Genomic DNA, 27559 nt, shown 5'->3' with positions numbered 1-27559 from the left:
AAACAAATAACTGCAAAATCCTACTACAGAGGAGGGCATACGCGAAGCGGCTAGCGAGTACAGACTAGGGTTCACAATGTCATGCCTTCTTTGTGACAGCACACACGGATCACAACTTATAGCTAATTAGTTGAAAGCATCTTTATTTTCAACAAGTAACTGCAAAATCCTACAGCAATTAGTAAAGATTCCCCTACTTAACTGGAGTAGGGGGTTTTTTTTTCCTCTAATGTAACTAGCGTAGATTGCACTGCACAACAACTACAAACTGACCCTTTTTAGAATTAAAAAAAAAAATTAGAACCAGAGAGCAAACCCCAACTTCATTTATTAAAATGAAATGTAACATTCACAGGTCCAAACAATAGTACGAGAATTGAAAAGTAGATATAGGAAGCACGGTCAGACCGCCCTATCAAACCAGCAAAGGAAATAAAGCATCGATAGACTAGTCCAGGCTTTCTCATTCACAAGGCCTATTGTTGCAGAAATTCATATAGCAGTCTTCAGCGACTTCACCGCCACCTAATCTTCAGAGGAGCCACCTCCATCTGCTGATTCATCATTAGCTGCTGATCCATCATCATCAGATGCTTGATTTATCATCAGCTGCTGATCCATCTAATTCATCTTCTGATTCACTATCATCTGCTGATTCATCTAATTCATCTTCTGATTCACTATCATCTGCTGATCCACCCAATTCATCTGGTGATTCATCATAATCTGTTGATCCACCTGTTGCAACCATGCATATAGATGTATTCTCATGTCAGCTGAATCTAGATGAAGGGGAAAGTGCGGATGCATGGCCAATGACAATCCTGTAAGGCAATGTTAGGATACTACATTTGCATTGCAATAACGAAATAAATAATCCATTGGAACAACCTAACAGATATAGATTTGAGTTCTTCGTATCGCAAGCATTTACGGCACAAATGGCCCATGCTTCCCAGCTCGGCATATGGCATAAATAAATCGGAGTTCATCTCACAAGTGTAGCAACATTAAATAGACAATCCAGATGCCAAGCACAACAGGTGCTTGTCACTTGTTGTTTGGATGAAGATAACTAAAGGAGATGCACAATAACCAGAACATGATACGCAGGAGGTTTGCAGAATTAGTCGAAATTATTACCTTTCCACTTTAGGATGCCGGCGTGAGACAGCAAAGCCCACACGTGGGTGATGAACTCGCCACCCTTGTCGAGGCACTCTATGTGCTCCTCCGCATTGTCGGATGGCGCGGCATAGACCAAGGCCCCGACCCAGAAATCTGCTAGCACCTTCCAACGATTAGGCATCTTTTCCAGGCGCTTCCCAAACGCCACACCCTGCCGAAGGATTTGGGCTCCCTCACTTTCGTCATCTTGCCCTAACCTTCTCATTGCCTCCAATTTGTCGTTCACCCCATGCAAAGATACCCTTGCCGCAAGAAGCACTTCTTCATACACAGATTTAGTTCCCAGGTCTTTTCTATTGAGTAGCCGTGGCGCGGAAACCATCAAGTATGCGCAATATTTGGACAGAGTGGTGGCCACGCCATGATTCTTCTTTGCGATCTCCTCAACATCCTCGTCCTGAATGGAGAATCCCTCCTGGTGCATCACTAGTTCACAGTAACACGTCGCAACATGCCACCTCAGAATAGTGACAACGTGGTCAGGGAAAAAAAGAAAACGATAATCGACGGACCATCCATCTCTGTCCAACGACGATGGCCAATCATGTAGTTTACCTTCGCTTCTTATAAGAAAATCAACAATGGCCGTCTTCACATCGGCACTCAGCTCAACGGCATCCCCTGTCTTGATGCCCCACATTTCCCGGAACACCTGTTCAATGTACTGCAATCCAAGAATCCCTAAAAGCTGGAAATATGTTTGGTAAAGACAGCCCCCGAGCGCGCTGAACAACTTACACTCTCTCGTGCTGATTGATTCAATCAATGAATATTGCCCAAGCTTATTTTGCCAAAGGTAATTGCTGTCACACTCAATCCTTCCTAAAATCCAACGTCGTAACCTCATCCAACGGCTTAGCTGCTTACCGTTCTTGATGTAATCACAGGCAAATGCAACTCTGGCCCAATTTGACGACCAACAGCGTATCAAATGCCAAAATTGCAGCAAAGCAAGGGACACCAGTATGACTAGAGTAATGATAAGGTCTGGCATGGTGGTGTCCACAACAATGGTGCCACCGGGAGTACGAGTACTCCTCGTCCCAGGTATGACAGCCACTACTCCAACAAAAAATATCCCCACGATTGAAGCTAATGCCCAAATAGTCGCACCTTTTGATTCATAATAATGAAGGAATGCATTACTGCTGAAAAAGGTATCATAAAGGAAAGCCAACTCAACCGCAATCACCTTAAACGCCCTCTGATAGTCGATGTTCCCATCCCTGCTCAGCAGAAGCCCTTCCAAGACGAATTTGCGGGCCACCCAATGCTTCGATTCAGCCCAGTGCAGCCTATAGAAGCGCCGCTGCAACAAATGAGACAGAGAGAGGGACAGGCACACATCACTCAAGAAACGGACTTCATTGCATTGCATTATCTTGTCTATGGTGATGACGTCGTCAGGCGATGATGCTGTTGGAAGGAATTTTGCCTTGCTCTTGTCAAGGGGCCAATGGACGACATAGCGGTACCCGATAAGGTCTGGACCATTTAGTTGATCCGGATCATCAGTTCTTCCTGAATAACCTATAACCTCCGCTGACATAACCTCTGCAATCATTTTGATCATATCCCGCTGCATGCTTGGCAGCACAAGCGCTAGTGACCTATGAAAGCCCTTGACGAAAGTGATGGCAGACAGCACGCCTATGGCTATGTAACCAACATCACTGGAGATGGTCGAGATACTAATCAGCATCACATAGCCACAGTAGAGACAAAGCTGATATAGAATCTTCCAGAGCTGGCTGTACCCAAGGCCGTAGGGTGTAATTGAGTTGACGCAGCCAAAGAGGGTGAGCATGGAGACAGCCCAGATGGGGTACATCTCGCTCTTCACCGACGATGATTGCATTAGGCCAATGCTGTATGTCCCCAGGGACAGAGATAACACATTTGCAGCCAGGACGCCCTTTTGGACGATCCAGTGACTGGACCAGCGACGGCAGGACCCTAAGGCAGCAAGGAGGAAGGAGAGGGCAATGGCCACCAACGCCAAGGCCTCGATACGGACCACTGCCCCCCTAGGGCTCTTCCACAGGTATCTCAGCTGATGCAACAAGGTTGCTGAGGTTGCAGTTAGATCTTTTATTGAGGTTGCAGTTATATTTCCCAAGTTCTGCTCCAGATTCCCCATGCGGCGATAACCAACCTTGAAAGAAGATGTATTGTAAGGCAGGATGCCAATTTAACTGTAATCGATGTTTGTTAATTGCCACCACATTGTTTATCATATTATTAATTTTTTCTGCAGAAAGTTATCATATTGAATTTTTCTTGGCATGAAAGAAATACTTATGAGTACGTAGTTGAGAAACCAAGTTGAAATGTGACTTGATTTACTTGTGATGAGTGATTGGTATTGTCATTTATTTGGTTTGATGATATTCGGTTTTGCATGAGCTTTGATGTGATTTGAATTGATTTAGAATTTTATTTGAGCTTATTGATTAGGGACTAATTGGAATTAGAGTTGGAGATATGTGTTCGCTTGTCTCATGATGTGCAGGTAATGGATGCAACTTGGCGGTCGACGGTGGGATGATCGGGCCAAGCGGAGTGCTTGGTGCCAGACGATCAAGAAGGTCGGACGGAGTCAAGGGTGATCCTAGCTGAACACGTGGAGCTCAAACAAAGCATTGAAGACGGATGGAGACAACACGTTGACAAAGTCAAGCGAAGGGGATGCCGGTGTAAGTGACAAGGCGGCCCGAGGGATCGGGAGCGGGAGAGACTTGCCGAGGGTCAGGATTGCATGACAGAGTACACGTGTCGACATCGAAGCGCTTGCTTAAGATGTAAGCAAGGCGGCGAGTCACGCTTTGAGAAGCGTGCAGGCGGTTTCGCGGTTTGGCCTTAAAGTCGTGGGAGGATTGGAGGAGTACGTGGTACTATCGCGAAGCTTGCATCGAGGCGAAGCTAAGTCGTGAAGGCGTCGTGGCTGTCCGATGAATGGATAAGAAAATGGACTAAAATGCGCTCGGTGGTAGGTATGAGTGTACTACAAGAGAAGGGTATTTTGGGAAAAAACTAGAAAACTTAGGGGTCATGTTTCTTAGGCCTATAAATATAGAGGTAGGGCTATGAGAGAGTTTGAACCAGCCATTAGAACCCCTTGTGCCACCCATATGAGAGCCTTATGTTAGGGTTTTAGTAGAGAGGAAGATGAGTGCTTAGCCTATGGATTAGGTGAGAGTTTTGTGAGGAAAAATCTTTGTAATCAGCGTAAAATAGGGCTGACCTCTGCTGCAATGAAGTTTATTTTTCTTCATATTATTGTGCTCACCTCCTTCTAGTTTTTCTCTATTGGTTCCCTTGCAAGTTTGCAAGTTTTTAGTGTTTCTTTGTGATTTTCGTTTTGGTTTTTGAGCTGAATTTTTAGCATCTTGGGAGGTTGTTATTCTTGTTATTAGAGGCATAAAAATTCACATACGAGTTTACACTTATGGGTCTTAAGTACCCATGCCTCTAGATCATCAACTTGGAGAGGTTCCTTATCTGGTGATCTTTTCTTTGAGCTGCAGTTTTTTTACCTTCGTAGAGTTGTTCTTCTTGATGCTAGTGGCTTAAACACTCACGTACTCATGTATTTGAGCGGGTCGTGAGTCCCCTTGCCACTAGACTATCATCTTAGAGGATAACCTTGTTCGGTGACCATCTTCTCTAATTTCTTTAAAAGTTTCGAGTTTTTGTACACAAAGACACATGAAATGGTCTTGAATGAAACCTATCGTTCATATTCAATCCGTGGAGTCATGTTGCCATGGAACTAATCTTCTTTCTTTGTCTCTCTGATTCTTTTGCTTTCGTATGAGCGATTTGAGGTGCGTTGGGTGAGAAATAGGAAAAGACCATCTATTTCGAAAGAAATTTGTTGAGGCGCCTATTCATCCCACCTCTAGTCGCCATTCTCGGTCCTACAATTAGTATCAGAGCTGGTTCGATCACTTGTTGACCTTAACCGGCTTTATGATCTGCAGGCGATATGGAGAGAAGTGGGAAGATTCCGCTGTTTGATGGCCGTGATTTTTCGTATTAGAAGATGCACATGGAGGCTTATCTCTTAAGCCAAGGAAGTGCAATTTAGGAGGTAGTTGATTCCATCTACGAGATCCCTGTTTCTTGCACGACTCAGGTTGAAATCAAACAGTATGATACCAACAATAATGCCAGAAATATTTTGTTCACAAGCCTGAATCGGAATGAGTTTGACAGGGTTCAGCACCTCCGTATTGCCCAGTAGATTTGGACTACTCTGAGTGTCTTTCATGAAGGCACTAATCAGATTAAGGCCAGACGCCAAAGCACATAAAACCAAGAATATCAAATGTTTGTGCGAGGCCCCGGAGAGTCTTTGGATGCTATGTTTTCTTGCTTTGATGGAATTATTAGTAATCTTTGATCAACTGGTGTTTTTCTCTATTATGACCATGAGAGCGATCAAGATTCTCTATGCTCTGGATCATAGCATATGGGAAGTGAAAATCTCGAGCATTGAAGAGTTATCAAGTTACGACACGTTAACTTGTGATGACCTCTTCAGCAAGCTCAAGTCCACCGAGATAGCCAAGGCGGCTCGAATTGGTCTAAAAAACCACCTGTCTTAGAACATGGCGTTGATTTCTGGACCTAGCGGTGGCAACCAGTCTGCAGTTGGTGTTTCTTGTGTTAACACTTTATCTGGTGGTTTTGCTTTGTCTTCCTTGTCTCTATCACAGAGGAGCAGGTGGATGTACTTGATGACGAGGATCTTGCACTAATCGTGAAGAAATTCACCCGCTTCTACAACAACCGCCGAGACCAGAGGAGGGGCAGTTCTCATGCCTGTTTTGAGTGTGGTGGCACCACCCACTTCAAGACGGACTGCCCCAAGCTCAAGAAGAAGGAAGACCGCGACCACGACTACGACAAGCACAAGAAGAAGAACAAAAAACCCTTCTTCAAGAGGAACCACGACAAGATGGCCAAGAAGGTGGCCAATGCGGCTTCTAGGGTGTTCGTGGTAGCTCTCAGCGATATTGACACCTCTTCAAACGAGGAGGAGAGCTCAGAGGAGGATGAACCGCAAGTGACGAGCAAGAAGAAGGCCAAGAACCTCACCGGCCTCTTCTTCATGGCGGACGACAACGACGATAGTGACCCCGAGTTTGATCCCTCCGAGGTATTACCTTCCTACGACCAGCTTTCCATCCAAGTCTATACCTTGAATGATGCTCTTATTAGCTATGATAGGTTACTTAAGAAAGTTGTGCGTGAGTTGAAGGAGCTTAGGCTTAAGTATGAGTCTATTTCTTCTGAGCTTGCATTGCTTAGGTCTAGGTGAGATGAAGAGTGTGAGAGTTGTTTGGTGGTTATGACAGAACTTGCCGAGCTTCAGGCTTTGCATGCCCAAGTTGCCAGTCGACTTGAGATTACTGAGAAGAAGCTCTCTAAGGAGGAGTCTAGATCCACTCTCTTAGGCGCCTGCATAAATTGCCCTTTGCTTGCAAAGGATGTTGAACTGAAAGCAATGTGCATCAAGGAGTTGGAATCTAGATTGGAGAGTACTGGGAGTTCGATGGATGTGCAGCTAAATTGTCCCACATATATCATCTTTTAGGACAAACTCAGCTGGGTTAGAGGGCAAGTTGAGAAGCTTTTAGCCGAGAATGAGTATCTCCTTTCTTCAGTGAAGAAATGCTCAGAAGTCAAGGGCAAAATGAATTTGATCTTGGCTAAGATCAAGATGTGTGCCGATAAGGCGGGTTTGGCTCTTGGGTTGAGATTTGAGAGGATGGCTTACAATGGGGAGAGTAAGATTGTTTTCACCACACCTACTACCATAGAAGCTGAGAAATCCAAAATCAATACCACACCACAACCCAACAAGAAGAAACCCATACTACAGCCTAACAAGAAGAAGCTCGCACCACAACCCAAGAGAGCTTCACAGTCTCATATGAGAGCCACTATAAGAGAGCTTAGAGTGACCGGTAGTCGAGTTCTCGAGAGACGCTACCACTGCACCTAATGCCAGAAAGAGGGTCACTTGGTTGGGTTTTACTTTCACCGTAGAAGGAATGAGCAGCATGAGTGGGAGTGGAGTACCTGAGACATGTACCACCCCTCTGTTGGTGTACATGAGCCTTTTCTACGCTTCTACTCACGAGTCTCTAGCGTTTTTCAGTCTTTTTCTAGAGGTGTTGCCGACGTGGATTTTACAGTGACTCATATGGTTTTGGTCCACATGATGACCCAGTACTGGATTCCTATGAGGTTTTTGACTAACCCCAGTACTGAGCTAACCAACTTCTATTCTTCTCATATGTAGGTGGCAGGCGGAGGCCTGGAGAACAAGTGGCTCATCTACTGCAGTTGTTCATGCCACATGACCGGAGATGCATCATGGTTCTCCAGTCTCACCCCCGTGAAGTGACACGAGTGCATCACATTCGGGGATGATTGAAAAGGAAGGGTGAAAGTCAAAAGTATGATAAGGGTGAATGAGAGTTTCAATCTCAAAGATGTGGCTTTGGTGGAGCATCTGGGATACAATCTTCTCTCTGTATCTCAGTTTCTAGATGAGGACTTGGAAGTGCATTTCAAACGCAACACTTCTCGAGTTCTTGACTCTTTTAACACTTTAATTTGCAACATTTCTCGAGCTGGGAGAGTTTTTGGAGCTAATTTTTCTGAGTCTTCTGGTTCTTCTTGGTGTTTACTTGCTCAACCTTCTTCCGAGGTTTGGATAGGGTATATGATATTTGATTTGCTTACTTGTTTGAGTGCCCTAAGCTTGATCCGAGGATTGTCCAAGCTCAAGTTTGAGAAAAACCTTGTGTGTGCTCATTATCGGTATGGCAAGATGGTTACCGCTTCTCACCCACCAGTCAATCTGGTGATGACTGAACGACTAGAAGAACTTCTCCATATGAACACTGTTGGTCCTTTTCGGATTCGTTCAGCGGGTGGGAAATGGTATGTTCTTGTCATTGTTGATGATTTCTCTCGCTACTTTTGGGTCTTCTTTCTTGTGAGCAAGGATGAAGTGTTCTCACACTTTCGGAGCTTAGATTTGAGATTGTTTAAGGAACTCCCTGGTGCATTGAAAGCAATTCGCAGTGATAATGGCACCGAGTTCAAGAACTATCTCTTTGATGCTTTCCGTCTTGAGCATGGCATTGAGCATCAATGTTCTGCCCCATGTGTTCCTCAACAGAATGGCGTGGTTGAAAGGAAAAATGGAACTTTAGTAGAGATGGCTAGAATGATGCTCGATGAGCATATGACTCCTAGGAGGTTTTGGGTTGAGGCCATAAGCACAGCGTGCTACATCTCCAATCGAATTTTTTTGTGCTCGATCTTGAATTTGACTTCTTATGAGTTGCGCTTTGGGAGAAAGCTGAAGGTTCGCATTTGAGAGTCTTTGGTTGCAAGTGCTTCATCCTAAAGCGTGACAATCTTGACAAATTCGAGTCACGTTGTTCTGATGGCATTTTCTTGGGGTATTCTCCTCATGGTCATTCTTATAGGGTCCTTAATCTTGATAGGAAGAGTACCTCTGATACTTGTCATTTCTTGGGTACTTCTTTTGTGTGTTGGTTTTCTCGTAAGCAGCCTAGCGTTGCACAGTCTACTGCTGAAGCTGAATATGTAGCTGGTGCTAGTTGTTGCTCACAGATTTTATGGATGGTTGCTACCTTGAGGGATTTTGGGTTAGATTTCAAGAGTGTGCCACTTTTGTGTGACAACACCAGTGCTATAAGCTTAGCTAATAATCCAGTTCAACACTCTAGAACCAAACACATAGATGTGAGATTTCAGTTCCTGAGAGACCATAATAAGAAGGGAGACATTAAGTTGAGCTACATAGATACCCAACACCAGCTAGCCGATATCTTTACCAAGCCTCTAGATGCAACAAGGTTTGCCTTTCTAAGGGGAGAGCTTGGTGTGTGTCATCCCTATGCATTGTGTGAGGGGGAGTTACCTTTGTACATACTCTATCTTTCTTTTGTTGCATTTGTATTACATAGCATTTTTGTAAGATAATCATTTCAGCAAGCTTCATTTATATGTTATTTACACTTTTTTGTACTAGTTGTGAATTTATGCTAAATGTAGTGAATGTATAACAATTTGTGCAAACTTAGGCTCTTAGTGAAAAATGACATAAAATCTGTTGAGCAAGCTTGTCTTTTCTAAGAATGAACTTGAAATGTGAACATAATCTCTTGTCACCCTTGAGTGTTTGCTTTATCTTGATCAATGCTTAAATTAGGGCTAGTTCTGTGAAAAGCTTGTGCTAGGTCGCTTTATTCAATTCAGCAGATTGGAGGTCTTTGACCTTTGTCTATGTAAATGTTTATCCCATGATTAATCCTTGGGAGAGCATGTGCTCTTTTGTGTCGCAAAGGCACAACTTGTTTTGGCTTTGTGAAAAATTGCATATCTTGAATCCTATGTTGAGTCAATAAAATGAATGATCAAGTTTTGAGCTAAAATTGAATCCAATATAGTGGCTTAAGGCTTCATGTGGTTTGCCAAAGAAGTGAACCTATGGTTGCTTAAAACTCACTTGAGGATAGTTAAACAATCAAATGAGAAAGTTAACTTGTGCTTTTTAATGTGCTAAGAATGTTATTTTTCATATTGTCAAACTAAGGCTTGGATTGATATGTGGGTGTTTGCATAGCCTGTCGGGTTGAACATGGTTGCCTAGTTTGAACTTGACATAGCACTAGTTTCTCTAATTTTTGCACTAATCTTGAAACTGTGGATACTTTTATGGTGACATCTTTTGGATAATTGAATAACATGATCAAAACTTGCTTCACTCCCGTTGATTGTGACATGAACTCAATTCGAGGCTTTATGCGCCTTTGAGTTATATTGTTTACTTCTCATAGTGCTTTGTCATCTCTAGTTCTAGCAAGTGCTTTGTGATCTATATGTGAAGCTTTGTAGACTTGCATTTCATTTGCACATATTTTGCATAGTCTGTTATCCTTGATGTTTGCATTGTCAAAGGGGGAGAAAATATGCCTAAAGATATTATGCACAAATATTCAACAAAGAGGAGAAAAATGCGTTTATATAGAAATGAAAGGGGGGAAATGAAAATTGTGCAATATCAAGGAGGAGCATGTGTTTTTGGTTTTTTTTTTAGTTTTTCTTGCTCTTTTGAGGTTTTTGGCTCGTCTTTACCTCTCTTAGGGCTTTTTGCAACCTTTCTTATGCCAAGTGACATATTTTGCTCTTTCTCGAGTTATTGGTCACTTGGATGAACTTATCTTGTTTTAATTTCTTCAAACCAATATTTTTGTTCTTTGTGGATTGTCAATGCACTCATCAACGAGGAGATTGAGAAACTAAGTTGAAATATGCCTTGGTTTACTTGTGATGAGTGATTGACATTGTCATTTATTTGGTTTGATGATCTTCAGTTTTGCATGAGCTTTGATGTGATTTGAATTGATTTTGGATTTCATTTGAGCATATTGATTGTGAACTAATTGGAATTGGAGCTGGAGATATGTGTTTGCTTGTCTCATGGTGTGTAGGTGATGGATGCAACTTGTCGGTCGACGGCGGGATGATCGGGGCTCAAGTAAAACATTGAAGGCGGATGGAGACGTCGTGTTGACAAAGTCAAGCGAAGGGGATGCCGGTGTAAGTGACAAGGCGGCCCGAGGGACCAGGAGCAGAAAAGACTTGCTGGTGGTTAATATCGCATGACGGAGTACACATGTCGATATCTAAGCGCTTGCTTAAGGTGTAAGCAAGGCGGTGAGTCACGCTTTGAGAAGCGTGCATGCGGTTTTGTACTTTGGCCTCAAAACTGTGGGAGGACTGGAGGAGTACGTGGCACCATCGCAAAGCTTGCGTCGAGACGAAGCTAAGTCGTGAAGGCGCCGCGGTCGTCCGATGAATGGAGAAGAAAATAGACCAAAATACTATCGATGGTAGGTATGAGTGTACTACAAGAGAGGGTATTTTGGGAAAAAACTAGGAAACTTAGGGGTCAAGTTTGCTAGACCTATAAATAGAGGGGTAGAGCTATGGGAGAGTTTGAACCAGCTATTTGAGCCTCTTGTGCCACCCATATGAGAGCCTTGTGTTAGGGTTTTAGTAGAGAGTAAGAGAAGTGCTTAGCCTATGTATTAGGATATAGTTTTGTGAGGAAAAATCTTTATAATTCGGCTAAAATAGGGCTGGTCTCTGCTGCAATGAAGTTTATTTTTCTTCATATTATTGTGCTCACCTCTTTCTAGTTTCTCTCTATTGGTTCCCTTGCCTCTAGATCATCAACTTAGAGAGGTTCCTTATCTGGTGATCTTTTCGGTGTTTCTTTGTGATTTCGTTTTGGTTTTTGAGTTGAATTTTCAGCACCTTGGGAGGTTGCTCTTCTTGTTGCTAGAGACATAAAAATTCACATATGAGTGTACACTCATGGGTCTTGAGTACCTTGCATCTAGATCATCAACTTAGAGAGGTTCCTTGTCTGGTGATATTTTGTTTGAGCTGCAGTTTTTCACCTTCGTAGAGTTATTCTTCTTGATGCTAGTGGCTTAAACACTCACATACTCATGTATTTGAGTGGGTCTTGAGTCCCTTGCAACTATACTATTATCTTGGAGGATAACCTTGTCCGGTGACAATCTTCTCTAGTTTCTTTAAAAGTTGCGAGTTTTTTGAGCGGGTCTTGAATGGAACCTATGGTTCATATTCCATCCGCGGAGTCATATTGCCATAGAACTAATTTTGTTGCTTTATCTTTCTGATTCTTTTGCTTCCGCTTGAGTGTTTTGAGATGCATTAGGTGAGAAATAGGAAAAGATCATCTATTTCGAAAGAAATTTGTTGAGGCGCCTATTCACCTCCCTCTAGTCGCCATTCTCGGTCCTACAATAGCTAGAAAATCTTCGACTTTTCCCAACAGTATGCCGGTTATTCACGGTGGCCAATGGTTTATTGCATTCCTATAAATTTTTCTCTAATGGCCAAGAGTATTTCTAATGTAAATCGGACATTTGATGATGGTTAAACAAATAACCGATAAAATATTATCAACTAAGAATTCCCAACAAGATTTTGGTATAAAAATATATAGCAAATGAACTAAATTGTCGTCCACTTAAAAATATAACTCTCCGAAAAAGTTAGAGCTCTGTAGATATAGTTAGCTGTACATCTTTCCCCATTTTTTTACAACAAATATTTTTAACAAATAACCATATCACTTATATATTCTTGATGAAATGAAGCAACATTTTGAATTCATGAACTGGATTCCAATTTCAATTCTAGTAGAATCAGAATAGGCCAGAATTAAATTCCAGACTCAAAATTCCCTTTGTCATGTAAAACTCTAAGTTGAAAAACTATATCGAATCTTGTGAATGCTCTCTTTTTCAAAGCAATCAAATATTTTTAAAAAGGGGCTATACTGGACTTGTGCATGGGGATCAATATTTCCTATCAATATAACCTTTACCATAAAATAATGTGTTGACATGTTTACTCTATTACTTAGACGCATCTAAATATATAGGAGCAAAATTGGAAAGAGAAAGGAAAAATGTGATTTGAAGTTGTTGATGGATTTATATTTGTAGAATTACAAAGAAGACCAAATTCACTTATATTTAAAATCAGAGGGAGTACTTGTTTAATTTAAATGCCTCGACGATAAGGATAGAGTTATGTCCTCCTGACATATCTGAAAACAATATTTCCATGAAGGACAAAACAAGTAGTAGTGCTTTTACATAGCTCATGGCAGAGATAGGATTGTGGCCCAAAAAAAGAAAAAGAAAATTGCGTTATCATTGCAACAAATGAATTAGGTTTTTTATGACAGTCACGTACCATGCTTCTGCGTCTCTCTTCCTCTGCGAGTTGACGTCCTCTGTTGCGCGAGCCTTCTAGCTCCTTTAGACTACGGAGTGGCCTTCTCTCCTCTCGATGCTCCAAGTATTACTAGAAGAGCTCCATCTCCACTTGAACAGACCAAGATGTTCTTCAGAGTAATTTCCAGATGTGGGCACACTTTAGATGCTTTATAGTTGCTCTTCGGGACACCTTTGCTTGTCGGCAGTCTTCCTTTATGCGTTGCTCTTCCTCTTCACTTACGTATTCTATTCACTGTTAATATTCTAATTCTAATAGGGGAAGTAAATGGAGGCTTCAGAGGGATTCTCCATTATGCCTTTTTTGGAGGTTCTTGATTATGCATTTGCACGCGCATTTGGGGAACCCGATCCCTGTCTTCCAACGCCTCTAGGCTTCACATTTGTAAAAACGACAGTAAAGATGGAGATTGGTTTTGGGATCGCACAGCTCTCAAGGGCTGGCGCTCTGTGCTATTTATATTAGCATGCCGGATCCTGAACAGTAGAATCGGCAAAACAGAATACAACATGAAGTTGTTTACAATGCTGTCAACGTGATTGAGTTAGGTAGGATTCTATTCTATCTATACAAGGAGATATCTTAGCACCCCCCTCAATCACAGCTTACAGTATCTAAATTAAGTTGATGCTGATTTGCATAGAACTGTCGAGTTGGCAATGGCTTTGTCAGAATATCTATTAGCTGATCTCGGGATGAAATGAATTTGATCTCCAGTAGTTTCTTGGCGACCCTTAATCGAACAAAATGGAAGTCAACCTCTATATGCTTTGTCCTTGTATGGAAGAGAGGATTAGCAGATAAGTAGGTTGCTCCTAAGTTGTCGCACCATAACACAAGTGGTCGCTGCTGAAATATGCCAAGTTCCAACCCCTTTGGCGCTACCGGCTATCCCGCTTCAGAAGCCGATAACACCTGCACAATCTCATGAGTCGATGTCATCTCAGAAATCGACCTCATCACAACAGGGAGCACCAACTAAGAAGCGGCCGGCAACATCTAAGAAACCGGCATCTCTTCTGCCTTATGATAAAACTAATGAGAAAATTAGAAGGGAACTGAACGACAATGTCGTTGCACACCTGAAACGTACTGAGCCTGAGAAGAGTGCTATCAATCCAACAACAACCGCCAAGTTCCTTTGGAATTTGGCCAGACCTATGGACCCACCGCCAAAATCTAACTATGTGCGCATCATGGGTAAAAAACAGTTGAGGAAGGCATCGTGGAGAAGGTAAAAAAATAAAGAGCGCTAGAACAACAAGAAGAATTAGAAAGAAACTTTCTTCATGAGGCCGGAATCACAAAAGAAGCACTTAATAACGAGTCCAAGGTTGAAAAGGCAAAAACTAGATGGCAATTTAAGCTTGGCGAACCACTGGTTCAGTCCCTGTCAGAGCTAATGACCCAAATGCAGAGATTTCATGCGTGGTACATGAAACAATCGAAGGCCGGTAGAGAAATGTTCACGTTCAAATACAATTATAGTGATTTTCTCCACGGGGACGGCGAAGTCTGGATTTATTTCGATGAAATGTATCAATTGTACCAGCAAGATGCCCTCGGCGTTCAACTCATAAGTTTATGGACTCTGTAAGTGTCTTATATATATAATTCACAGTATATATTCTTGTACCATTAGATTAAATATCTTAACTTCTTGTGTATGTAGAATGAAGATACATACATACGGTCAAAAGGGCATCATTGAAATGTGGTATCCTGAGTACATGTCCAGAAAGCTTAACATTTCACAGCTAGCTATGGATTCTACTAACTAGTCTATGCGTGGCATAGGGAAGTCATCATTTAGACGGGCTCTATTCAGGTCTATGAAATCAACACACATTGTCCACTTGCCATTGCTTTTCTTGATTAACACTAGGTTGGCTAGCCATTCGGAGTGTAATGCTTCGCGTATGACCCTAGCATTGAGCAATTTTTGTACTTTAGCCTTTGTTGCGTCTTCTTTTTCTTTTGACGCTTTTCCAAAGCCTTTGCTTCTTTGGTTTGGCCTTTGAATCAACGTTCAAAGTGTGTTTGATGACATCTCTGCTAACCCCTTGCAAATCCTTCAGTGACCATGGGAAGACATTTTTGTTGTTGCAAAGGAACTCTATCATTCGTCGCTCGGCTTCTTGTGTCATTTCGGCTCATATTACCACAGCTCTTTCTGGTCTATCCTGACACAACAACACTTTATTTGTTTGGCTTTCAGGTTCAGCCTTCGGCATGCATCTGGAGTAGATCCTCAGCTTCAAAAGGCTTCAACATAGGTTATGTCAGTACATGAATGTTGCACCAGCCTGGAGTAGTTCCCGCTTCAATTCTGCAAGCCTTTTTTTGATCTCCCAACATCATGATGCCTCCAGGGCCAAGCATTTTCATGAACATATAACCATGGTACGGTATTGCCCCAAACTTATTTAGTACCCCTCTTCAGAAGATTGCATTGTATGGGTACGATATATCGATAACATCGAAGACAATACCTTATGTCCAAAAGTTTGACCCTTCACCAAAAGAGACCAAGTAGCTCGACTTTGCCTAAAGCGTTTATTGCTTTGCCACCGAAGCCCAACAACGGAGATCCAGCATGCTCTAAGACGCTTCACTGCAAACCCGTTCTATCGAAGGCATCCGCAAAGATGATGTCTGCCGAGCTTCCATTGTCTATCAGAATCCTGTGGACTTTGTTTCTGAAATGTATGCCACGATGACGAAGGTATCTATATGTGGGTATTCTATGACCCTCATATCCTCCTACGAAAAGGTGATGGGGACATGAGACCACTTTGAATGGATGAAGGCAAGGCTTATGCCAACATGGTTGACCCTTCGGAAATATTCTTTTCTTTGTCTCTTAGACTCAGTTTCCTAATTAGAACCACCAGTGAGTGCCAACACAACGTTCATTCTGTGTGTTAGTGTGTTTACCAACCAATTGGTTTCTGGTGGGGCTTCGATTGCAAGTCTTGGTGGAGGGGGTGGAAGCAATGCTTGAAAAGTCGTTGATTGAGCATATGTCTAATCTGGTATAGCCAAAGGTGCTGGAACATATGGCTACATCAGAGCCATTGGATGCCATTGGGAAGCATATGCCGAAGGGTTTGGCCCGTGAGCCTGGCCCTGGCCTTGTTGACATTGCCACGCATTGCCCCGCCTATAAGGCACAGCGTGATGCACTACTCGGGTAGGGTCAAAGGGCTGCTTCCCTAGGCCTTCCTTCATGGCTACAACATGTGGACATTTCTTAGTTGTATGACAAGCACCTTCTCTGTGTAGCTCGCAATACAATGTGCTTGGGTCTCGCGGTGCCCGTCCTCCTCGGCCACCTCAACCTATGTGGCCTCTACCACTTCAGCTGTCGTGGCCTCCACCACCTAGGACCTCGATGACCTCTTGCAAGACATCCTCAGGCCCAGATTCTATCTGGTTGATATCTTTCTGCTTTGAAATGTACCTGAAGGCATCACTTTTCTTCGAGTGCTTCGGCCTGTCTCTCAATTGATCACTACTTCCTTCCTTGCTGGAGGGAGAAGGCTTCGACATTTTTAACACCGCCATTTCACTTTTCCTTCGCTGATGATCTGCTTCAGACCTTACACATTCCCCCATTTTGCGCGTTAGCTTCACTGCTAGCAACCCTCCTCTGATGCCCTGGATAGCGGTATCGATGATTGTGTCCTCACTCATGCCCCTCGCTTGACAGCGCACATGTACAAAACAACGCATGTAGACTTTGGTGGCTCCGTCGGCTGCTGCTTGAGTGTGAAGAGGTTACCGGTTGTGACTTTTTCTATACGATTGCCTTGGAAATTACAGAAAAAGGCATCGCACAATTGCTCCTAGAAATATATCGATCTAGAACGTAAGGTGGAGTACTAAGATCTTGCTATTCCTTTTACTACCAACACGAAGGCCTTCACCGGTGTCGTGTCATCTCCACCAGCAGATTCGACTGTTGCCTCGAAGCTCATGACAAATTTTCTTGGTCAGATTCTCCATCAAACGTTACCACTCTCGGCATTTTGAAACCTAAGGGTCAAGGCTGGTTCTGCAGGCCAGAGGAGAGCAAGGAGTCTGGATCGCTTGCGCATGATTTGGGCCGAAGATCTCGCGTAACCCGCGTAGCAAACGCCGTCGAAGGGGTGATGTTGTGTCGTGCCTCCTCACCCTCATGTTGCAGTATGTTGATCTGGCATTGCAAATGTTCCAGCATTCTTCTAGCCTCATCGACCTGACGACGATATTCAGCCACCTTCCGACTCACTGTTAAGCTTTCTAGCATACGTTTCTTTTGTGCTATTTACCGTTCTAGGTCTTCGGCTTCTAGCCATGTGGTTCTTTTTGCTTTGGTTTCTTCTTTGTCATCTTTGTAGTCTTGACAGTGATCGAAGTTTTCGTGCTCTTCAAAATGAGGGGCCTTTTCATTTGCTACCACGAAAGCTTAAAAACGAGCACGAAGGTCGGCCTCTACCTTTCTCATCGAAGCACTTGCATCCTCTTGGGGAGTTGACTCTTCACAAATTCGACCATCCTTAGTGGCCAGCATGGCCACATCATCTTGTACTTGTTGGTCCTCTTCGACTGCCTCAATCGAAGTGCTGATCTGCTCCACCGCAGCTAGAGGGGCTACTATGATGGTATCCCCCCTGGAAGCTACATCTGCTGTGTTGCTGATGTATTAATAGCCTTCGACTTCTTTTTGGGTGGCATGGCTTCAGAATGTGTTCGATCCCCACAGTCAACGCTAACGGTTGGGAACTAGCGTCGCAAATAGAGTGATGGGCCTTCGAACCCCTGAGTGATCCAAAGGCTATGGGGAATAGTGCACAAAGTGGGGAAGCCCTTTAACTATCCATGTCACTTGTCATGTCAATTATAGTAATGCCCTATTTATAGGCCGTACTCAACTACTCTATGTCACAGTTTACAAGATTACCCCTCCAACTACCACATGCTCAGCATATTTGAGGGTATTACGGTACTTTCCTAAGTACATCTAGATTATTTACAATCTTGCATTTCACGGTCTTCGGTCGCTACCAACGGCCTCCCCTTCGACCATGCCTTCGCCATCTACTTCGTCTTCACGCAGGACTTGGGTCACCCTTTGCTAGGACTTCCAAAAGTCTCCGCTCGGCCGCACCTTTGGCGTCCCTTCAAGCGACTCCCTCGTAGCATCGGGCGAAACCATTCGGCTAAGCTCCAAAGACCCAACAAAAGCTTCGCTCGTCCTAGCTATCAGAATCATTCCTTCGACACAGAGGGTCCGAAGGGTTCCTGCAACATAACAGATCTACGGTAACTGTAAGTCTTGTTAGTTTGCGGCATCCGCGGAGGTTTTCAACCTGACATCTGAAGGGATCTGTGAGACCATTCCCCAACACCGCTTCAAGCAATGGATCGACACTGTGAGCCCACCGAACAAAGGTGACTGCATCAGAGATGTTGAAACAAAAGGGGAGTACGTCCTCAGGATGGAGGAAGCACGGCAAATGCATGAAGCATGTTAGGCACGACTTAAACATCATCAGCAGTGTGAACAAGAATGCAAGCGATAGGAGGAGGACATTCTCAGACAGGAGATGGAAGCCCGTCACCATGAAGCTGAACTTAAGAGGCAGGAAGATGAACTTCAAAGGCGAGAGGAGCTACTATGGAGGCGTGAGGCTATCCTTCGTCAGCAAGAAGAGGAGCAACGTGAAGTAGGGCATGCAAGAAGAGGAAAATATCCCCACTCGACTTAGTAGAGCCTCTATTGTATTTCACAATTAAAAATATCGTGAACTTCTATTGTTTGCCATGATGTCTCATTCCAGTTAAAAAAATCCAGCATTGTTGACAAAAACTCAAACAAATGCTAGTAAATTGTCAAAAACCACAAAAATAACAAAAATGATGCTTCTAACTTGTCGGCGAACGGTTTATCGACTGATTTCGACTTGTTGGCATACCAACTGCTGACATGACCTCCTCCAACCTCCACGCTGGTGCCACATAAGCTAGTCGGCACTCTGATCGCCAATATGTCCCTAGTTGAAGCTTGGAATGCCGACTGGCACCTATATTTACAATTACTCCAATTTGGGTAATATTTCTATAATGTTCTATTTTGTTCTATTTAAATAATATTATCTAAAAAATCTGAGTTTTCTCATAATGACTAAATGCTTGTTTGTTTTAGCTTGGGATTATGGATTCTAGCTTTTAGAAGTGGAAGCTAAAACAAAGAGGTACTTCCACAATCCGCTTTTCACAATCCAACTCATTTTCCCACCACAATTCAAAAGCTACCTCCCACCAGCTTTTACAGAAGTTATCACCACACTTTTAACAAAATTATCCACTAATATCATTCCCTTACCCCATTTTTTCTCCTCGAACCCCCGAATCGAGCACACTCTCCTTGAATCAACATTACACAACAAAAACTACCATCCAATCCATCCAGAATCCAAAATGCTAAATAGATCTCAACTTTTAAACCTTCAATTTTTCACAATTTAACTTTTTAAAATCTACGTTTCAAAATTTGCTTTTCACAATCCCAAACTAAAACAGCCCTAATTAAGATGCTTTGTTATAGAAAACACTGCAAAACACTCGTAAAGCCACAGGGCTGTGCCACTGATGAGTGAGCCCAAATCCGTTGCCTCCCACCTCCGGGTCCCCCGTGTTCTCCACTTCCTCGAATACCCCAAGAACCCCTCGTCGGCAGAGTTCAAAATTTGAATCTCGGAGCCCTTCGTCTGGTGTCTCCCTCCACCCGGTCCATGCACCTGAGTCATAATGACCTCACCATCGCCCGCCACGTGGCGATCCAGACAATAGCGGTTCATAGACCATGTTCACATCAGATGCCTCTCTCCCCTTCCTTTTTCTGCTCTGCCGCCTCCTCTCCTCTGCTCCAGTCTCCGGCTCCGTTCACCTCCCAAAACAACTCAACGAAATCGAACTACCGAAGGGACGGAAGAAGAGAGAGAGGGAAATCCAATGGCGGACGCGGCGTCGTACGAGGAGCAGCGGCGGAGGCAGGTGGAGGCGAACAAGCGGAAGCTGGAGGAGCTGCAGCTCCACCACCTCTCCGCCGCCGTCCGAGAGGCCGCCGCCAATCCCTCGCCGGTGGGTCCGGTTTCTTTTTTATTTCTTGGCCATGATCTTGCCTTGCTGCTGCAGCCGTCGGGCTTTCTGATCCGGGGTCGCATTGTGCAGGCCAAGTCGTCGAAGCGGAAGGCACGGGCGCCGCGGGATGCCACCGGTGGGGACGCGACGCCGCTCCGGCGGTCCGGACGTGTCGCTAACCTCCCCGAGCAGCCCAAGTACCGCGAGGTACGTGTTTTAGGATCATAGATACGACCAAAGATTTCATCTTTCCTCTTCCTTCGCCGACCACATCTCGAACTAACCCAAGAACGCGTCTTTGATGTGTGTGTGTGCAGGTTGTTCCTGATTTCGAGAGGAAGGTTAGGAGGTACGCGCATGGATTCCTTCTCCCCAATCTGGCGATCAATGATGATGATGCGCACTAGTGGTAGTTGATAGCTATTGTGATGTGTTTCTCGTTGTTCCTGAGCAGGACGTACGGCACGGGGAGGAGGGACCTGGCCAACCGGGTGTACGCGACCGACGAGGAGCGGAGCTACGCCATCTCCAAGGCCGAGGAGCTGGAGGACGAGCTGGGCTCCGGCCACCCAATCTTTGTGAAGCCCATGACCCAGTCCCATGTCACCGGAGGGTTCTGGCTGGTAAAGTAGTCGAAGCTTCAATCCGAGGCATGCTGATCATGTGCTGCTGTCAATTGGATCATCTGCCAAAACTTCCCCATGAGATTGATTCTGTTTGGTGGGCTGATGAAATGGCAGGGCCTCCCGACTCAGTTCTGCCGGAAGTATCTGCCAAAGCGTGACGAGACGATCACGCTGGTGGATGAGGAGGATGACGAGTCCGACACGCTCTACCTCGCGCAGAAGGCGGGCCTCAGTGCCGGATGGAGGGGATTCGCCATCCATCACAAGCTGGTTGATGGAGATTGCTTGGTCTTCCAGCTGATTGAGAGGACAAAATTCATGGTGAGTGAGATCTGTTTTACCTAACAAGAATGCCTCTGAGTCATCCATGGAACTTGCATTGTGGCTGATTGATGTCATCTACCGTCCTCATTGTTGAGAGGTCGGTATTGGGGAAAACTCTAGAATCGCTCTCTTATTCTTTGGGTACATACATATAAGAGTACATACATGGACCTCTTGGCACAAACCTCTTGCTATATGCTAAATACAGCCCAACACTTCCTTTCAAGATAGGTGATAGATATCTATCACATTCTTTTAGTCCTAAACTTTTAGTTAAACAATCCACTACTTGACTACCTGAGTTTACATAACTTAACTCTAGAATTCTACAATCCAACTCCTCCTTGATAAAGAAACGATCTATCTTCACATGTTTTGTTCTATTATGCTGAACTGGATTATTAGTGATGTTGATAGATAACTTATTAGCACACTAAACTCTTAAGGGGCCTTTTCTTAGCACATTCAGTTCTGATAAGAGACTCCTTACCTATAACATCCTACTCACCACAAGAAACATAGCTCTGTACTCTGCTTCAGCGGTTGAGCAAGATACAACCAATTGCTTCTTGCTCCTCCATGATACTAAATTTCTTCCAACAAAAACACAATAGCTTGATATGGATCTCCTATCATCAAGATAGCTAGCCTAATCAGCATTACAATAGCCTTCCACATTTAGATGACTATGAATCTTGCACAAAAGTCCCTTTCCAGGGCTACTCTTTAAATATCTTAGGATCCGGTAAACAATATCCAGATGTTCACTCCTGGGATCATGCATATACCTGTTTCAACACTCACAACATAGGAAATATCCGGTCTTGTATGACAAAAATAAATGAGCTGACCAACAAGCCTTTGGTAGCCCTCCCTATTCACTAGATCGCCTAATTCAGCACATAACTTGTGGTTTGAATCAATATGTGTTGATATAGGTCGACACCCAAGCATATCAGTCTCATTAAGTAAGTCTAGTGCATACTTCCTCTGCAAGAGAACAATACCTTTTGGAGATCAAGCAATCTCAACACCAAGAAAGTACTTGAGTGAATCAGGATCCTTCACCTAAAATTTGTTACTCAGATTCTCCTTCAGCTGTTTAATCTCTATTTCATCATCACCCGTGATGATGATATCATCCACATAAATAGCTAAAATTGTGATCTTATGCCCTGAATGTCAATAGAACACAATATGGTCCCCATTGCATTGTTTATAGCCCATGCCACATAGTGCACGTCTGAATCGATCAAACCATGCTCGTGGAGACTGTTTGAGCTCATACAATGACTTCTTCAATCTACATACGTTCCCAACTATTTTAGGATTAGAAAAATTAGGTGGAGTCTCCATATACACCTCCTTCTGAAGATCTTCATGCAAGAATGCACTCTTGACATCCAATTGATGCAAGGGCCAACCAAAGTTAGCCGCACAAGATATCAGAGTTCTTACCGCGCTTATCTTTGGCACCAGTCCGAATGTTTCATTATAGTCAATGTCGTATGTCTGACTATATCCCTTTGCAACAGGTCGTGTTTTGTACCTTTCCACTTTACCTTCTTGGTTTTGCTTAACAGTGAAGACCCACTTGCAACTAACAACTTTCTTTCCTGTAGGTAGCTTTACAAGGTCTCAAGTTTTATTCTTTTCAAGAGCTCTCAGCTCTCAGTTTTAGGATCATGCTTTGCTTCTTGCTAGTCTCTAGGAATTGTTACAGACTGTAACGATGCAACATGTCCAGATATCTGAATGAACTAGCACAAAAGGAGACACATTCTTGATACCCCTATTCACATAAGATGTCTTTGTGTGTTCTGCAAATTCACAGTCATAATAAAAGAGTTTGTTCTTATCCATTGCACACATTACATAAGGAAAGGCTTTACATATTTTATCAAAAGAAAGATACTCCGATCTACAATGCAAGAGCATCACCATAGCTTCCTTCTCTCCCACTGTTGCTACTAGTATAGTACATAATGCATCATTTATTTCCTCACGATCCATGTACCACAACCCACTACGCCTCATTGCACTCCCAAGGCTCCTCCCTGTTCGTTTCTCCTGAATTGAGCAATTTTTCCGATCAAGTATTATCCGGCAATCCAATTGATCAACTAAAGAACTTAATGAAACAAGATTGGTTGGGAAAGCTGGCATATGCAAAACTGATGATAATTTAATAGATGGAGTGTATTGTACTGTGCCAACACCTCTAATGGGTTGTGGTGTACCATCAGTAGTTTGTATAGTTTCTGTACGTGTGAGGGGATATTGTGTATATGACATAAACTCACTAGATGCACCTGTGACATGTCTTGATGCACCGGAGTCTAAAATCCAATTTAAACGTGCTATTTGTGTGGGTATGGATGCATGGGCATAAATACCTTCATCCGTGTAGGCGAAGTTGATGAAGTCACCACTGTAAGCTTCTTGATTTATATCTCTAGAGCTTTCAATCTTTTCTTTCAATTGTCTTCGCTCATCAAATTCCACTGATGAAGCCTTGACTGACTTAGACAGTTCCTCTTTTGTAGTTGCTACATTGGCTTATAGCCACTTCTACCTTCACGACCTCTGCCACCTCATGGAGCACTTCTGCCATTGCCTTTTCCAATTCTACGGTTGGACTTGAATGGTTTAGAACAATCACGAATCAAGTGTCCTGTATCATCAACGCTTCAACTCAGCAACATAGTCCATCACAGACCACTCTCCCTGTTTGAGATCATGGAGACAATCTTCTGTTTCAACTATCAACATCACATTTCCAGCCCTTAAATACATCTTTTCCACATCTTTCTATATTTCAGATGCACATTGAATTGTATCAGTAGTGCTGGAAATGGCTGAAATCATAAAGCTCAACATCCATGCAACCACCAAAGAATTTGTAGCATCTCAATTTTTCCATTCATTACTCGATTTATCCCTTAGCTCAGTTGTCTCTCCATTGACAAAGTCCTCAAGTTTCTTCGCCTTCAACAATAACAGTGCCCTCCTAAACCAGGCCAAATAATTCTTGATGCCTTCCAGTTTGATATCATTTGACATCAATTCCAACTTCTAAACTGTTTCGGTATGCAGCACAATTTCTTTGTTAGTCGCAGTAAGCAATTCCACCAATTTTCCAAGCACCTGCTCTATCCCTTGATTTTCCCTCATGATTTTATTTCTCGTTTGCAAACAGTCTGCAGCCACAATCAACAACACCAGACCACAATTCTCTTGCTTTTCTTCCTTGATAATCACCACAAACGCAGCAACACAGAGAACCAACAAGCTAGCAGGCAGGGGTACCTTTCTCTTCACTACTCGCATACAGCAACACACACACAACTCCCTTCTCTGAGCCGCAGCAAACCTTAAGCTTCTCAAAATCTCCACCACCAGCAGCTAGCACAACAACTAATCTTCTCTCTCCTCCCAACAATTAGCAAACAGTGCGACTAGTAGCTCTTCCTCTCTCCTAGGCTGCTCAGCACCTCCAGCCGTGCCCTCTCTACTACTTGGGCAGATCAGGCACTAGTAATACTACTCAAGCCTCCAGCGAGCTGTACCGCTCCAAATCCAACACAAGCAAGAAGCTCACCAGCACTACTTCACGGCCGCACGCACACGCTGCCACCTTGACGCCTGCCGTCTTGCCTCTCTGCCTGAGTACACACGTAGCAATAGCCCACAGCTCAACCCAGTCCGACCACGACCTCCCTTGCACGATGCTCCCTCTCACCTCCAGATCTGTGCCGCCCTCGGCACAACACTGCCGCCACGCACTCCTCCAACTTTCTTCCGACGCAGCCTCCACGAACGCCGCCTCTCCCGCAGCACAAACGCCACATGCCGCCAAATCCGGCCGCACACAACCACACCGTCAGCCGCACGGCCTCGTTGCTTCGATCTCGCCAGAGAAGAACGTCCTTTCACCACCGTGCGGCGACCTCACTGCCGATCGCTACCTACATCGCCACCAGGACAGGCTTGGATACCATGTTGAGAGGGGAACGGGATCGTCTGACGTTGTGCCTTAACGTCAGAGGCAAACAGTAACATAAGTCTACTGCTACAGCTTATGAGAATACTATGCGCAGTTACTGTTCACAAAATAATATACAGATTTGCTATTTATTCATCTACTGTAGCTCTAAATCTGATCCGTCAATTCTCAAACGCACGACTGAGATGGAGTAAAGTTAGAGGCACTGTAGCTCTCTGACTTTGCTCTATGGACGTAAGAGGATCCCATTCTGTTGAGAGGCCGGCATTAGGGAAAATTCTAAATCACACTCTCTCATTCTTTAGGTGCATACATATAGGAGTACATGCATGGGCCTCTTGGGCCTAGACATTTTGCTATATGCTAAATATAACCTTTCATAGATGTTGAAGGGAACTTGTGCCCAATAATTGTTCAACGGTGGGGTATCTGCCTGCTCATAAGTTATAACTGAAAATTTAGGGAATCAAAATTATTTAGAAAGAAATAAAAATCTGACTTGTTTCAAACTCGGTCTTTTTGCAGAAAATAATTCACATTTGTACAAAATTTCTCTAATTGAAACTGGACCAAAAGTTATTTTCTATTGTCAGATTTTCTAATGGCCCGCTATCTATAATGTTGTTTCCATTACCATGGGTCCTTCTTAAGGACTAAGTAGGAGAAATTTATGAATTCTCCCGCTGACCAAGCAACTTCTGTTATGCAAATGGTGAAGGTCTACATAATCAGAGCAAGTTCCTACTACGAAAATGAGGACTGATGAAACTGGGGCCCTTCTAATATGGTGATTGGAGCGCAGGTAAAATGCGACCTTCATTGTTTGCAATGGTTGAATGAGTGTTTCATAGTTAAAGATTTTGGCCAACTCTCCCATTTCCCTGTTGGTTTCAGAATTTCAGCTATTGATCAACAAACTTTAACACTTATCATTTCACTTCTGTTAATTGTGAGGTTCTATGCAGTTGAAGTGATCTTATCTAGATCTTTCAAAGTAGCCACCTTGCAAAGCCAATATCTTTAGGACAGATGGCTTCTTCTTGTCTAATAGGAAGGCATGAACTGAACAAGTAAGACACTGTTTGGTAGAGCTCTAGCTCTAAAATCTATGTAGAATTTGGACTTTTAAGATGCAATAAAGTGGTTTAAACATCTGTTTTATGTCCAAAATAAGAACAAGATGGCTCAACTAAATACTCTTAATTTGCCCACAACTCCAACTCCAAAGAATTTCTAGAGCTAAGGATGACCAGTTTCAATAATTCTTGAAGTTAGAGCTCTGCCAAATAGGGCCTTAGATGTTCTGGTGATTGATTGAATTGTGGTAGAGTTTTTTTTTTTTGTGTGTGTGTGTGGGGGGGGGGGGGTTACAATCAGATTCTCCCTGTCCTTCCTTTCCACAAACATTTCATTGGTATTTGAACTCTGTGCTCCACCTTTCTTTTTGTAGGTTTGTAGTAGATAAGGTACTTTTACACCATTTCATTTCTGAATTTTTTTAAAACAATACATTTCTTTAACATTGGCAGGTTAAATTTGGTTTTTAAGTTTTTGTCGGAAGGTATATTATCTAAGCTGTTGTTGAAACGCTAATAACCTGGTGCAATGTCTGCCTATTCATGATATGACAAATCCACATAGTTGAACCAAAGACATGTTTGGTTTCTAAACTAACTTTACTTCCATTGGGAGTGAGTTTCCTTGTTTAACTTCTGACATTTTTGTAATAATTAATGAGCAGTACACAAGTTTCAGGACGATGAAGTTCCTACTTTGAATGGACATGCCTGTCACGACGTTGATTTATTACCTTGTTCATTTTTCACTCCCAGTTCTGGAGATGGGTGCACTGGGCAAAACCAGTGTGAACAGGATGGGACAAGTTCGCATATGGAGATTGCTGGGCGTCTTCAACCTTTTGAGTGGCAAAAACACTGATGTTTGAACTATTTACTTAACCTAGTATCTACCAGTTGCTAATTTGTGGACTTCTTGGGCTTACATGGTTCACAAATCTGAATTATGTAAGGGGATGTGTATTGCAATTGACCTCATTTTGTAAATCTGAATTATGTAAGGGGATGTGTCCTGGTTTCTCTTGGATCCATTTCAGTGATGTTCAATCTGTTCTATGTGGTTCATAGCTGTTTGGTACCTCTAATATTGGGTTTATAGTTTTAATATCCAATATTATTAATTGGAGCACGCTAGCTATTTCTCATACCAGTTTCTCATGCCACCAGTGTTTCTTTAGCTTGTGCATTAGAGTGGGGTGGCACCATAAAGACATTTTTTTTTAACTTCTGTCAAATGGTTTGGAGCAGACTCTCTCTTTACATCCTTACAAGCAATGTTAGGTGTGTGACTGGACGATTAGAGGTGTACTGGCACC

The 27559-nt window shown here is 43.3% G+C and overlaps 2 protein-coding genes across 2 annotated transcripts; one reads left to right on the top strand and one right to left on the bottom strand.

The window, feature by feature from the left end:
• Positions 1-362: 362 nt before the first annotated feature.
• Positions 363-16701, bottom strand: LOC133899497 (uncharacterized). The gene is made up of 3 exons (XM_062340484.1): positions 16474-16701; positions 1144-3343; positions 363-738 (listed from the first exon to the last, which is right to left on the bottom strand). Exons 1-3 carry the CDS (start codon positions 16699-16701, stop codon positions 587-589), a joined length of 2580 nt encoding a protein of 859 aa, XP_062196468.1. The 3' UTR covers positions 363-586.
• Positions 16702-19977: 3276 nt separating this feature from the next.
• Positions 19978-27212, top strand: LOC133899228 (B3 domain-containing protein Os06g0194400-like). Its single transcript, XM_062340203.1, has 7 exons — positions 19978-20211; positions 20302-20418; positions 20529-20560; positions 20666-20834; positions 20952-21158; positions 25886-25969; positions 27000-27212. The coding sequence occupies exons 1-6, from the start codon at positions 20083-20085 to the stop codon at positions 25928-25930; spliced, it is 699 nt and encodes a 232-aa protein (XP_062196187.1). The 5' UTR covers positions 19978-20082; the 3' UTR covers positions 25931-25969; positions 27000-27212.
• The last annotated feature ends 347 nt before the right edge of the window (positions 27213-27559 follow it).

Source organism: Phragmites australis, chromosome 18 (assembly GCF_958298935.1).
Source record: "Phragmites australis chromosome 18, lpPhrAust1.1, whole genome shotgun sequence".
NCBI lineage: Eukaryota > Viridiplantae > Streptophyta > Magnoliopsida > Poales > Poaceae > Phragmites > Phragmites australis.
The sequence above is the reverse complement of the archived record's forward strand: the minus strand, read 5'-3'. Positions and strand labels throughout refer to the sequence as shown.

What these genes read in the sequence shown, in the direction of transcription:
- LOC133899228 (XM_062340203.1), top strand. Translation starts at nt 20,083, where the DNA reads ATGGCGGACGCGGCGTCGTACGAGGAGCAGCGGCGGAGGCAGGTGGAG. An exon ending in AGCAGCCCAAGTACCGCGAG is followed by an intron (nt 20,419 to 20,528) that starts GTACGTGTTTTA and finishes GTGTGTGTGCAG; the next exon opens with GTTGTTCCTGATTTCGAGAG. An exon ending in TTGAGAGGACAAAATTCATG is followed by an intron (nt 21,159 to 25,885) that starts GTGAGTGAGATC and finishes CAAATGGTGAAG; the next exon opens with GTCTACATAATCAGAGCAAG.
- LOC133899497 (XM_062340484.1), bottom strand. Translation starts at nt 16,701, where the DNA reads ATGGGGGAATGTGTAAGGTCTGAAGCAGATCATCAGCGAAGGAAAAGT. An exon ending in TCTTGCAAGAGGTCATCGAG is followed by an intron (nt 3,344 to 16,473) that starts GTCCTAGGTGGT and finishes TCTTCTTTCAAG; the next exon opens with GTTGGTTATCGCCGCATGGG. An exon ending in CGGCATCCTAAAGTGGAAAG is followed by an intron (nt 739 to 1,143) that starts GTAATAATTTCG and finishes TGGTTGCAACAG; the next exon opens with GTGGATCAACAGATTATGAT.